At 34.0% G+C, this 13,156-nt stretch overlaps 3 protein-coding genes across 3 annotated transcripts; all 3 read right to left on the bottom strand.

Annotated features, from left to right (window-relative positions):
* Nucleotides 1-3,120: 3,120 nt before the first annotated feature.
* Nucleotides 3,121-5,130, bottom strand: LOC111911022 (floral homeotic protein PMADS 2). The gene is made up of 7 exons (XM_023906800.3): nt 4,820-5,130; nt 4,590-4,656; nt 4,083-4,144; nt 3,897-3,996; nt 3,744-3,773; nt 3,564-3,608; nt 3,121-3,453 (listed from the first exon to the last, which is right to left on the bottom strand). The coding sequence occupies exons 1-7, from the start codon at nt 5,005-5,007 to the stop codon at nt 3,355-3,357; spliced, it is 591 nt and encodes a 196-aa protein (XP_023762568.1). The 5' UTR covers nt 5,008-5,130; the 3' UTR covers nt 3,121-3,354.
* Nucleotides 5,131-7,162: 2,032 nt separating this feature from the next.
* Nucleotides 7,163-8,412, bottom strand: LOC128126970 (uncharacterized). The gene is made up of 2 exons (XM_052765149.1): nt 7,698-8,412; nt 7,163-7,629 (listed from the first exon to the last, which is right to left on the bottom strand). The coding sequence occupies exons 1-2, from the start codon at nt 8,410-8,412 to the stop codon at nt 7,163-7,165; spliced, it is 1,182 nt and encodes a 393-aa protein (XP_052621109.1).
* Nucleotides 8,413-8,710: 298 nt separating this feature from the next.
* On the bottom strand, nt 8,711-9,681 carry LOC111911010 (uncharacterized). The gene is made up of 2 exons (XM_023906779.3): nt 9,364-9,681; nt 8,711-9,286 (listed from the first exon to the last, which is right to left on the bottom strand). The coding sequence occupies exons 1-2, from the start codon at nt 9,679-9,681 to the stop codon at nt 8,711-8,713; spliced, it is 894 nt and encodes a 297-aa protein (XP_023762547.1).
* Nucleotides 9,682-13,156: the final 3,475 nt, after the last annotated feature.

Below are 13,156 nucleotides of genomic sequence, written 5' to 3'. Positions count from 1 at the left end.
TTAACAACACATGCATCCTCATATTTACCAATGCCTTTGTCATTTGTAGGAACTACATTTTCATATTTAGCAAGATCATCATCACCGACCAACGTACTTATAAGTTTCTGAATGAATCAATTGATCCATAAATTGTGTTTCATATCCAACATGTCCATTATTTTATGGTTGTACCGTTCGTCATAATGAAATTATGGTTGTACTGTTGTTTCATATATAACATATACATGAGGATGTTGAGGACCACTTTGAGATATAATAATTCTTGCTTGATTGTCGCTGCTACATCGGTTCCCAGTAGAGTTTTTTCCTCTTCTACTACCGGGTCCTTTTTATCGATGTTTTCTAACTCGCCAAACCTTGGCTTAATCCTAACTTCTTTCCGATGACTCCATTCTTTTTTCAGATAATCTCCTTCTTTTCGATGAGACATTTTAAACTAGCCTATGTTGGTGATTTTAGTGTCACCATGTCATTTTAAGTAACTGGAACTAACATGTGAGCTAAGGGGCTTCATAATTTGTACTCTAATATATGTACGGGGTTGTGCGGAGTGCATGCATGTATAAGATCGAATTAGAAGCCGGTTCGACGACTAGTTGAGGGTTTGGGGTTCCCAAAGGGGCAGCGCCCCTTTGGCAGGGTCCAAGGGGCAGACCCTAATGGTGGCTTGACAATCTCATTATTTTTGGTAACCCTAAATCCTCATTAAATCCGGATTATCATGACTTGTTTCCAAAGCAACTAATGACCGCCCGGCCCTAATGAAACCCTAATCTCGTTTAATATAAAAACAACTCTTTCTCTTCAAAAGAGGGTGACAAACTTAAGCTCTCGTTTTTCATCATACTTTCACATAATCCTCTTGTATATTGGCTTACGATTTCTGTGCATAGAATCGTAAGTGTCCACTTGGATTATCCTAGGCTGAATTTCTTGTAACCCAGACATAGGGTAGAAATACAAGTTCGGAAAGTGATATCACGATCCAAGTTGGTATCCAGATCTCCACCACAAACCATAAATTTCCCTACAATTGAACTGATATTTTGTTTCCGGATATGGGTTACTCAATCCGCGAGATGACCACTAAGTTTGCCAAGCTGGAGAAGTTTGAAGGCGTTGACTTCAGGCGTTGGAAGAAAAAGATGCACTTCATGCTGACCACTCTAAAAGCAGCTTACATGTTGAATACACCAAGACCAGCAGAGCCTGCAGAAGGTGTTGCTGAGACGGCTGAAGAGACAAGAAAGAGACAGAAGTGGGACACATTCTGAACGGTATGTCTAATGCTTTATTTGATATCCATAGTGAAGCCTTGTGTGCCAAGGAGTTATGGGACACCCTTGAACTGAAATACATTACTGAGGATGCTTCTAGCAAGAAGTTTCTGGTCAGTGACTTTAATAATTATAAGATGGAAGATTCAAGGTCTGTCACTGAACAATACAATGAACTCCTTGGCATATACGGTCAGTTTAAACTATACCGTATGAATATGGATGAATCCATTGTTGTGTCCACTATCATTGACAAACTGCCTCCATACTGGAAAGACTTCAAACACAACTTGAAACATCAAAAGGAGGAACTGACATTGGTTCAACTTGCTAGTCACATTCGTATTGAAGAATCTATTCGTGCGAAGGAAAGTGACAAATCTAAAAAACCCAAAGGAAAAGTTGAACTTGGACAACCCTCGGTTCATATGGTTGAAAACAAACCAAGGAACCAGAACCACAAAGGACATGAAAAACGTAAGCAAGAACATGTCCCAAGCAACTCCAACAAAAAGAGAAAGGATCTGGTTTGTTGGAGGTGCAATTAAGTTAGGTATTGCAAGCGTGATTGTCGTGTGAATTTGGGCAACAATGGTACTGGAAACAGTGGAGCCAATGGGAAAGTGAACGGGTCTTCGGCCCAAGTTAAAGGAGGTTAGTTTTTGACTAACTTTGATAATTAGAAGCATAATTATGTTTATTATGTTTCATTTATCCTTGAATCATTCTATGTGCAGGATGATGATGTTGCTTGGTGGATCAACTCCGGGGCAACGAACCATGTATGCAAGGATAAACGGATGTTTGAAACATTAACTCCGCTTGAAGATGGGTCGGTGCTGAAAATGGGAGACGATTCTTTTATTCCTATTTGTGGTTCAGGTGTCGTGTGTCTTGAATTTACTTCTGGAAAGACAATTATATTATTTGATGTTTTGTTTGTTCCCAAGATTCGCAAGAATCTTGTTAGCTCTAGTTGTTTGAATTATGATGGTTTTAAACAAATTATTGAGTCAGATAAGTTTGTTTTGTCTAAGGGTGAAATGTTTGTTGGCTTTAGATATTTAAATAATAGAATGTTTCGTTTAAATCTTGTTGACAAATTATTATCTGTTCAGAATTCTGCATTTGTATCTTCTGCTTCTAATGTTGATAAATCTATGCTTTAGGAACATAGTGAAAAGTTCAATTTCTTGAGGGTTTAGTTTTGGTAATCCTAAATCCTCATTAAATCCGGATTATCATGATTTGCTTCCAAAGCAACTAATAACGGCTCAACCCTAATGAAACCCTAATCTCGTTTAATATAAAAACAATTCTTCCTCTTCAGAAGAGGGTGACAAACTTAAACTCTCGTTTTTCATCATACTTTCACAGAATCCTCTAGCATATTGGTTTACGATTTCTGTGTCTAGAATCGTAAGTGTCCACTTGGATTATTCTAGGCTGAATTTCTTATAACCCAGACATATGATAGAAATATTGGTTCGGAAAATGATATCACGATTTAAGTTAGTATCCAGATATCCACCACAAACCCTAAATTTCCCTACAGCCTATGTGTTGGTAACACTACCCCCACAGACGGAGGATTGATGAGGATATAGTAGCATGTGTTAAGCCAAAGATAAGCTAGATGTCGGCTCTTAAACCATGTGTTTGGTGATCTTGTTTTGCTTTGTTTTCTATCATCATATTTTCATAACAAATCTTTACCAATCCATTGATGATAGAGCCTTTATTGCATGATACGAGCGAACACTTTTATAAATATTTCTAAATACAAGTTTATAAATAACTTGTATGGATGATGTTCTAATATTATATGAGATATAAATCATACACACAATCGAACACTATCGGTGCAAATGACCAGCTGAAATATTGACCCAATTTCAATAGGCCTACACCATAAGTTTGAAACACAGTTACATGCACCAAGGCAATCCCAAGAGAAAACCCTTATTAACAAGATACCCTACTAAATCAGCATACTTGAAATATTACCAACCATATAGCACTGGGTTTACAAGCTTCATGAAGTTGAAGGCTTGCATATATAAAAACATTGCAATTACATCCTTTCATGCAAGTTAGGCTGCATTGGCTGGACACGAAAGGAAAAAGGCTCTTGACCTTGGTAATCTCCCATGGTTGCCATTTCACTTTGTTGCTGTATACACACATGTAAGAAAAGATATCAGTCTACCCATAACCAGAATGGAATTGAAAACCGTCATGTTTATTGTATTGATGTATAAAATAAGAATGTTATGGACTTACCACAAGATACATTAGATGCTTATTCTCTTCCTCCAGTACTTGTTCCTATTTCAAAAACAAATGCATAAGTTTAGCATGCATGCTTGCTCACAGTTAACTAGTTTTAAGATATTAATTGAAGCAACACAAGCTCGATCCATGGTAAATATTAACGAACAAACTGGAGGGGCCAAAACTTACATGCTTCCTCATGATTTTAGGGATTTCATCCTGTTCAATATAGTAAAAAGATGTCATCAAAATGTATATACACATACATATATATTAAAACCCTGATATATGTATGTATAGTTGTACTACTGGCATTTAAATAAAGGGTCTTAGCAGGCTTGCCTTTTTCTCACGAATGTTGGTGAGTCCATTTTCAAGTGCATCTTCATACGCAATTAGCTCTTCATAGTTCAACGATGTTATATCTTCCCCTTTTAAGTGCCTGAATGAAACAAAATATATATACTAACTTATGTTACCAACTAAACAAGACTTAGAGAGCGAGAGAGAAAGAAAATAATGAAGTACCTGAGCTCAATTTGCATGCTTTCGTTCTCTTTCTTGATTCTATCAATTTCATTCTGCAGATTCTGGAGGAAGGTGGCAGGGAGTCCCGACATAATCAAGAAAAAACGTTGATCATCATTAAATTAATTAATTAATTAATCAGGGATGTTAAACAAAGACATGTGTTAAACCCTAAAGTGAAGTGGATAATGTGTTTCCTTCCCATATATTTCAATCGAAGCATAAAGCACTCGATTACTAGGTTTTTGCAAGTAAAGGGTAGAGAGAGAAAAACTAGTTAGTACCAGATCTGGTTATGTGGATGTAACATCTCATATAGTTTTAGTGAGAGAAAGTGCTGGATCCTATCCTATATGTAGATCTGGTCGTATAATTCATATTTCGAGTTACTTGACATCTTTTTAGCATAGAAAGAACTCATGACAAACCCACTGCGATAACCCCCAAATAACCAGATCTTTCGAGGAAAAACATGAGACAAAAGAGCAGAGAGAGACACCGACATACCTCATGTTTTGCATCCCACAACTTATTTCCAGAAAGCCTTTGATATCGATCCAGCATGTCAATCAAGCTTCCAATTTAAATTGTAACACAAAATAAAATCAAGAAAAAATAAATTAACATCAACCCACAAAAGGAAAGCTCATGGAAACCAAAGAACCATAATAAAAAGAAAGAAAACCCTAAACACAAAAAGGAAAAGAAAACCAGTAAAATTCGCGAGGTATACATACTTGGTTTTGGGGCTACAGTATTCATACATCTTTCCAGAAGAGCCACAGATAACAAGAGAGACATTAGCATCACAAAGAACAGTGATTTCTTTAGCTTTCTTGATGATTCCATTCTTTCGCTTTGAGTAGGTGACTTGTCTGTTGCTAGTGTTCTCTATCCTCTTGATCTCTATCTTTCCTCTCCCCATTTCTCTCAAACTGCTTTCCGTAAGCTCTGATAATAGTGGGGATATTTAATAAAGCGTCACAACAAAAGTTAATTAGTAGAATGTATGTGTGTGTGTGTGTGTGTGTGAGAGAGAGAGAGAGAGAGAGAGAGAGAGAGAGAGAGAGAGAGAGAGAGAGAGAGAGAGAGAGAGAGAGAGAGAGAGAGAGAGAGAGATTTCTTGTAATGGCTGGAAGACAAGAGACTTTCCAAATGGGTGAGCAAGAATGTGATTGTTTGTGGGGTTTTGACATGGCCAACCCAACTGCACATATTATCTCTTGTACTTATCGGATCATTTAATCTCAATTCTGTGTTTTACTGGACGCCACTTTCATAACCCTAGACTCATCCCATAACCCTTCGGTACATTTCCTCTCTCCTTCCTCTCTAAAAGATCTTTAACTGTTGATCAAAGATCTTTCACTTGGTTAATTTACACATTGGTTTTAATAATTACTCGAAGTTAGTAACTTCGTTCTTGATTCACAAGGTCTAGACATATATATCCTCATTAATCAAATAATGTTATCAAATTAAGTCCATCCAAATGCAATTTTTTTTAATATATAAAAAAATTCAACGTTTGATCTAAGAGTAGATCGAGTATTTAAAAAATGATTAGCATTTTTATGACTCTATAGTTTACCATTTCTTACTGAAAGACATATTTACTAAAGTTACAAAAAACTGAAAAAGTTAAAAGAGACATATAGATGACAACGTACACACACTTTATTACCATAAGATTGTTTCTAGCCCTAATTTTTCTAAGCCCGTACCGATTTCTACAATCCAAAATGACAAATTAACTTTATCATAACCAAATGGGAAAAACTTAGACATCATGAAGAAATTCATACTAATACAAATTGTGTACATTTTATGGACTACATATAGAACTAATTAAGTTATATACTATTATTACGTACTTCAAACTTTAGTTTGAAAGCTTTAATTATCAACCTATACTGATCTATCTTATCAACCTCAAACATACGAAAAGTTGTAATTATCAAACATGTTTAATAATTTTGAAAAAGAAACTAAAAAAAAAACAAATTTTAATCAAAGTTTTACTTATTTGATTATTGACAAATTGGCAAATTGCTGGTGTCTAAATGACTAGATATGCTTTTTATGAATTTTGGTCTGTATGATTTTTTCAAATATTCTATATATATTTTTATTAGATGATATATTTTACCTTTTTGATTCATTAAAAAAATAAATATAACTTAAATCGATTGATTTATGAATAAAGCAATTAAAATTATGAAATCTAAAACTGATTATTTTCTCCAGTTTTAAATTAAAAAAGGTAGAATATTAAAAAGCAGATGGAATGCTTTGACCACCAATGTTGTTTGAATAGTATGTCCAAAAATAAAATGGCAAAGGGGAGTAGGGTTGGAAATGGGGTTCTGTTTATCCACATCTACACTTGTCGCATTTGAATTCATGAAAGTTTGTGAGGGGTCAAGTCAAAGTTTAAGATGAATTACATATGCCTCTCTATTGAAGCTTGAGGTTAAGACGGTAGCTCTAGGTGGAGGATCCCATATATAATATTATATATCATATACAAAAGGTTAAACGTTTGTTTAGCTCACAACGTTTTAACTTTTTAATTTTTGTAGTTTACGTAATATAATTACTTTTGAGACAGGATATTTAAATATGTATTATACTATCAAAATATTAAGGGGGAAGTAGTTATCTTACAACAATGGTTCAATATATATTTATTACTCCTCTTTTTCATTTTCCTCCTTATATAATTTATACAATAAATTTAATTGTTTTACCAAATGTGCAACTAACACGATTTAGGGGTCGTTTGATAGTTGCTGATTGGGTTAGAGTTGACTGAGTTAGAAGCTGACTGGGTTAGAAATGCTGACTGAGTCACATCTGACTGAATTTATGCTGTTTGATTATTTATCTGACTGATTGTGCTGAATAATAAAAATGATCATATTATCCTTATGTTGTCCTTTTGTGTTGGATAAAAAAATTATAAAAATAAAAATTATCACATAAAATCCAAATTAAACATACATAATTTAAAATCCAAATACAAAGTGTAATACAAAAGCCAAGTACACATTGTCATACATAATAAAAAAATATATCATTTAACGTAAACCATTTGAAAGTAACTGATTAGCAATCTGGTCACGCAAAGTAGTCATATACTCAACGGCTTCTGAACCCCATTCTATGCTTTGTATGTTTTGACCCTCACTTCCTCCACCTCCCACATTAGGAGTAACCATAGTGTTTTGTTCAAAGTTCGTAAATAGGTCATCTTGAATATCGTATTTCTTTATAAAATTATGGACCGCGACACAGGCAATGACTATGTCTCTTTGCACGGGAAAAGGATAAGGAGTCATACGTTTTAAAATTGGAAATCTCGCTTTCAATACACCATAAGCACGTTCAATGATATTTCTAAGTTGTGCATGAGCATGATTGAACCTTTCTTCCTTGGTTAACGCTCTGTTTCTTCGAAAATCGGCTAACCAATACCTAGTATTGCGGTAAGGAGCCATAAATCCACGGGTGTTGGTGTATGCGGCATCACAAAGGTAATATTTATCTGTAGATGGGTGACAAATTAATCATATAAATAATATAGATAATAAAACTTATAGAAAATTGACAAACCTGGTGGAGGGAATGGAAATCCAGAAGTCGGATTAAATGCAACTTCTTTCAAAACTTTAGAATCGTGTGCTATGCCCTCCCATCCAGCCCATACAAAGGTGAATATCATATCAAAATCACAAATTCCTATTACATTTTGATAACATTCACCTTTTCCTCTTCCTCTATAGCGAGTTTGTTCATCAACGGGCACAACTGCATGTACAAGTGTTCCATCTAGTGCACCTAATGCTCTAGGAAATATGTTTTTTAGCCGTCTATGTCGTTCCGAGGTATTTCTTGTTGTATTAGAAGATGTTGGTACAATAATTTCTCTTGCAAAACACATCATTGCTTTTAGCACTTCATGAAAACATTGATGAATCGTTTGTATGGAATGGTGAAACCTTTCTTTAACAGCTCGAAAACGTTCATTATGTCCTATAACATGTAAAAATATAGCCATCTTCTCTTCAACGCTTATTGTCCTACTATGTTGCAACCAATTTCTTTGAGTAAAATGATTGCATAATAATACAAATGCATCTTGTGAAAGACGCATCATATCAAAACATTGTATAGGACATCCGTGTATCAAATCTTGTGTGTATGCATGTCCGGATTCTTCCGATTCGTTAGCTTTTATTCTTCCAATTCTTTTTTTTCTTTTTCGAACCAACATCAACCAATAGCATGAGAGTATAAGGAAACCTAAAAACTCACCTTCTTTATCCATATGTAACATGTTACATGTTAAATACAAATCACATAAATTTTATAACATAAACCATAAAATTAATCAATAAAATTAAAATTAATGACATATAACTCCGTAACATAAAAATACATCACATAAAAATCCATAACATAAAAGTCAATACCAAATAACAATCCTAAACATAACACATAAACAACCTAAGCTTAAAAATCCTAAACATAACACGTAACAATCGTACACATAAAAATCCATAACATGTACCATAATATAAATCCATAAAGCATAAAGACAAAAACATCCTAAAGTCATACTAACGTCAACCAAGTAATCCAAAATTCTTTCCCGCACTTTTCACCCACAACTCACAAGTCGAAGACTCGAGGCGTAACCAAATTTTCCTGTTACCAGCATTTTCAGCGAACAACATAAGAGCAGTGATGTATTTCGGATCAGAACTTCCCCACTCCAAGACTTTCAATTTTTCAATACATTCATCCATCTCCTTGTCAAGATTATGAGTTTGCGCAAATGCCTGAGCCGCCTTCATAATTTCCTTGCCAACCTCTCTTATGTCATCATCTAGTGTGTCTGTGGGTGCATTTCGTTTTCCTCTTTTGTTTTTGGACCGAACAGACGAATCTGCACTTGCATGTGATGCACTTGTAGGTGGGGGTACTGTTGAAGTTGAGGCTGGGATATCCATTTGAGGTGCTGTATCTACCATCTCGATATCATCATAATCTTGTGTAGTAAAGGCTTCTGCAGGATGAGGGAGTGTCGAAGATGGTCCCCAACTAGCAGCACCAGTCGAGGTCGCACCGTCAAACAACTGGGTGCATAGCTCAGGGTAAAGGAGGGGTGCATTTCTTAATTTCTCAACCATCTTGTTCAACTATTTGAAAAACAAAATGATTTTATTATTAAACTTTTTTTAAAAAAAATTAAATGTGCTTTAAATTAAAAGAATACCTTCGCCTCCGCTTTCCACTCTTCATCCGTCATTTGAAACGTGTTTGTTATAGGATTATAGAGATTCCCAGTTTTGTTTTTTAATTTCAACCAAACTGCATACTTGCTTTTCAAATAGTCATAACGATATTTCATTTGTTTTTTGTCAACAACAAAGTCATGTTCTTTTTTTAGTTTTTCAGCTATTGTATTCCATGAGGTACCTTTAAGACCACTACCCTCCCGACCATTACTTGTTAGTTCTTGTATACATGCATCAAGAAAAGTTTTGTTCACAAAATCCGAAGACCAACTAGCTCTACTTCTCTTTTCTGCCATGTCTAAAGAATAAATGAATGATAAACATGTCACACAAATATATACACATATTTGCACACATAAACACAAATATATACACCTATAAACACACAAATTTGCACACATATACGCAAATATATATACATATACACATGTATACAAATAGTCACAAATATTTCATATTTATAAATATACAAAGTTATTATGAGATAAAATAAAAAATGTGATTAAGATGAAAAGATAGAAAATTATATAAAAAAAAAATAAACAAACAATTCATCACATATAATAAATTGTTAATCTATAGTAACAAAAATACCACACTCTAGTGTCTTGAATATAATTAAAATAAATTATATAAATATAAGAGTAAAATCGAAGTTTATGGTTGGCATTTTTAGCTTAAAATTGTTTTTTCATCCCAAATACGGTAAAACTTTTGTATTACAATATTGTTTATTAAAATGTTGATGACTAGTGAAAAAGATAAACAACAAGAAAAAGAAACATGATTCATCAATCAAATAATCTAAAAATGATGACAATAACACATCTTCAAGAATTCATGACCAGTTGACATTCACAAAAATATATGAACAGTTCTGGACAATTTTGCCCCTGCTTATGGGGTATTGACACAAAAAACATTCATACTTCCATGGCAACTTGTCTAACAACAGCAAAAAGGTACCAGGAACAAAGAATGAATAATGTGTACAACAGTTTTGAATGAAACAGAAGAATACCAAAATAATTTTGGTGTTGTGGGTAGTAAAGAGTTATCCACACTGTGAGCAAATATATATTCATTCTTTATATATTCATTTTAAGTAAAATATATATTAAGTAAAACATATGAAGGGCATGTGAGATTCTTAAGAGCATTTAACGAATATATTTATTCATTCTTTATTAAAGGTAGTTGGCGATCATATGGCGATCATATATACTGTGAGCAAATGCTTAACTATGCATGGTGATGCCATTGATTTATGAATTATGATAAGATTTACAGGTAACATCGCATTCTTATTCTCTAAATGAAATCAAGACAAAAATCGAAAAAAAAAACCTGCTGATGTTGTTGCTGTTGATCACGGTTTAGAGGTCTTCTTGTCGGCGACTTCTTGCTTCGTCTATTAAGGCTGTTGATGAAGGCTGCTCGAACTGTTTTTGATCGTTGATGAAGGCTGGTCGGATTGCTTTTGATCGATGGCCGTTTTCTTGCTTATTCGATGGCAGGATAACCAGGGAGAGGATGAAACAAAATCACGCAAGACGGTAACGGGATGTAGGGTGCAAGACGTGTTTTTAGATTTTTTCTCTGGTCCGTCAAGTTGAAAGCAAGGACCGAATCCTTTGTTTTTTTTGGACCGAGTCCACATTCTGGACCGAGTCCTTATATCTATAATCCATATCAAACATGCCAATTGAGATTTTAAGACTCAGTCCCTCTTTGGACCCAGTTAAATACCATATCAAACGACCCCTTAGCAAAAAAAATCCGTAGGCTACATGTGTAATTAAGCTATATATACATAAACTATCTACTAGAAAAAAGGGATAGTTCATATATCGAAATCCCAAACGGAATTTTTCTATAAGTAATGATTAAAAAATTCCAATAAAATGGTGACAATCTTAAAAACCATAATTTTGGTGACCGAATAGAGACCGACATTGTGGGCTTCGGGAATCTGTCGGTGATCACTGATGACTAATTAACATAATAAGAAACTTTTGTTTAATTTTTGAGTTTGTGGTATTCATTCGGTAATCAATGCTAATTTTCATGAAAACACTTTTTTAGCAAATAATTTAATATTTTTTATTAGTATTAGTAAGAAAATAATTCAATAATAATAATAATAATAATAATAATAATAATGAAAAAAATAATAATATAAAAATAATAAGTAACAATAATAACAGAAAAAGAATTATAATAAGCAATAATAATAAATATGAAAAAATGTATAATAATAATAATAATATATAATCGCGCGTAACAGTAATTACAATCAAAACAAGTAGGGGTGAGCAAACCCAAACCAAGAAACCGGGAAACCGATCAAAACCGACGAAACCGAAAACAAAAAAACCGAAACCGAAGCAAAACCGACGGTTAGGGTTTCAAATTTTTAAAAACCGAAAAATCGGGTTCGGTTTCGGTTTTTGCTTAGAAACCGACCCACCCAACCCGAGAAACCGACTCAATGGTTGAGTGCCATGTCTTTTTATATGTAATCATAATCTGAGGCGCGAATTAGATATACAAACACGCTCTTGGCCCAGCGGTTGAGCGCCTTCCCCTTGAACATGATGTCAAGGGTTCGAATCTTGCTGCTTGCCAAAGTTTTCCCTAAGTTTTCTATTTTAATTTGCAATTTGATCTATCCCACATCGATGGGTGTATGAAAGTTGCGCATGTTTCACCCTTAATATAAGGAATCGTTAACCTCTATCAAGCCTCAAATCAGTTTAATTGGGATTATCATTGGGTTCGGGTTTAAACCCGGAACCGACCCATGAAGAAACTGAAAACCGACAAACCGAACTGACGGTTTGGGTTCATGGTTCGGTTTTTATTTTTTTGAAAACCGATTTTATTGGGTTGAGTTCGGTTTTAGGTTAAAACCGACCCAACACCTATGCTCACCCCTAAAAACAAGTAATAATAATAATAATAATAATAATAATAATAATAATAATAATAATAATAATAATAACAACCGGGAAAACAGTTAATAATAATAATAATAATAATAATAATAAGTGATAATAATAAGACTAAACTGCATTTTTGGTACCTGTGGTTAGCAGAAAACTGTGGATGAAGTCCAAAATCTTTTCAGCTTGCACCACGGGTCCAAAATCGAATTTCTTTTGTGGTTATGGTCTTTGTCTAACATAAAAAGACTATTATACTCTTTTAACTTGTTTTTTGTATTTTTATATTTTGTTTTAGGATTTTTATAATTAAAAAATAAAAATAAAACCTCACCTATATAGATTTCTCTCTCACACACACATACATCATCTCTTATCGTCTTCGTCATCTTCATATTCACTGAAGATTAAAAAACATATATACATACTTATATTATCCATACCTACAACTCAAAACACACACATACACACAACACAATGAAAATAGGAGGATGTTCCATGGGATCTCCATTTTCAGGTATGAAGCTTTAGTTTGAGGCAAACCCACCGGCGAGTCATGACTGCACCCATATTCCTTTAAAGCTCCATCAACATCACTATCAACAAAAGGATTTGATTTCTTTCTTTCAAATAATCGATTCCACCAACAAAGATCTTATTTCTCCCTTCTCAAACAACCGATTCTTGCATTTGGATTGTATCCCTTTCACAATTTTGACACTTAGATTATGCACAAGTATCTCATCTTTTTCCTGCAACTTGGATTAACCCAAAGAGTTCAAAATCATGTCCTTGGGATGAACCCACTAGATTAATAAATTTCTCA

The sequence above is a fragment of the Lactuca sativa genome, chromosome 1 (assembly GCF_002870075.4).
Source record: "Lactuca sativa cultivar Salinas chromosome 1, Lsat_Salinas_v11, whole genome shotgun sequence".
In the NCBI taxonomy this organism is placed as follows: domain Eukaryota; kingdom Viridiplantae; phylum Streptophyta; class Magnoliopsida; order Asterales; family Asteraceae; genus Lactuca; species Lactuca sativa.
This window is presented reverse-complemented; position numbering and strand designations above follow the sequence as displayed.

Excerpts from the sequence above, each read along its gene's own strand:
- LOC111911022 (XM_023906800.3), bottom strand. The coding sequence starts at position 5,007 with ATGGGGAGAGGAAAGATAGAGATCAAGAGGATAGAGAACACTAGCAAC. Across the intron at positions 4,145-4,589 it reads TGTGGGATGCAAAACATGAG|AATCTGCAGAATGAAATTGA; the intron begins GTATGTCGGTGT and ends ACCTTCCTCCAG. Across the intron at positions 3,997-4,082 it reads AGCATGCAAATTGAGCTCAG|GCACTTAAAAGGGGAAGATA; the intron begins GTACTTCATTAT and ends TGTTTCATTCAG.
- LOC111911010 (XM_023906779.3), bottom strand. The coding sequence starts at position 9,681 with ATGGCAGAAAAGAGAAGTAGAGCTAGTTGGTCTTCGGATTTTGTGAAC. Across the intron at positions 9,287-9,363 it reads AGTGGAAAGCGGAGGCGAAG|TTGAACAAGATGGTTGAGAA; the intron begins GTATTCTTTTAA and ends TTTTTCAAATAG.
- LOC128126970 (XM_052765149.1), bottom strand. The coding sequence starts at position 8,412 with ATGGATAAAGAAGGTGAGTTTTTAGGTTTCCTTATACTCTCATGCTAT. Across the intron at positions 7,630-7,697 it reads ATTTCCATTCCCTCCACCAG|ATAAATATTACCTTTGTGAT; the intron begins GTTTGTCAATTT and ends ACCCATCTACAG.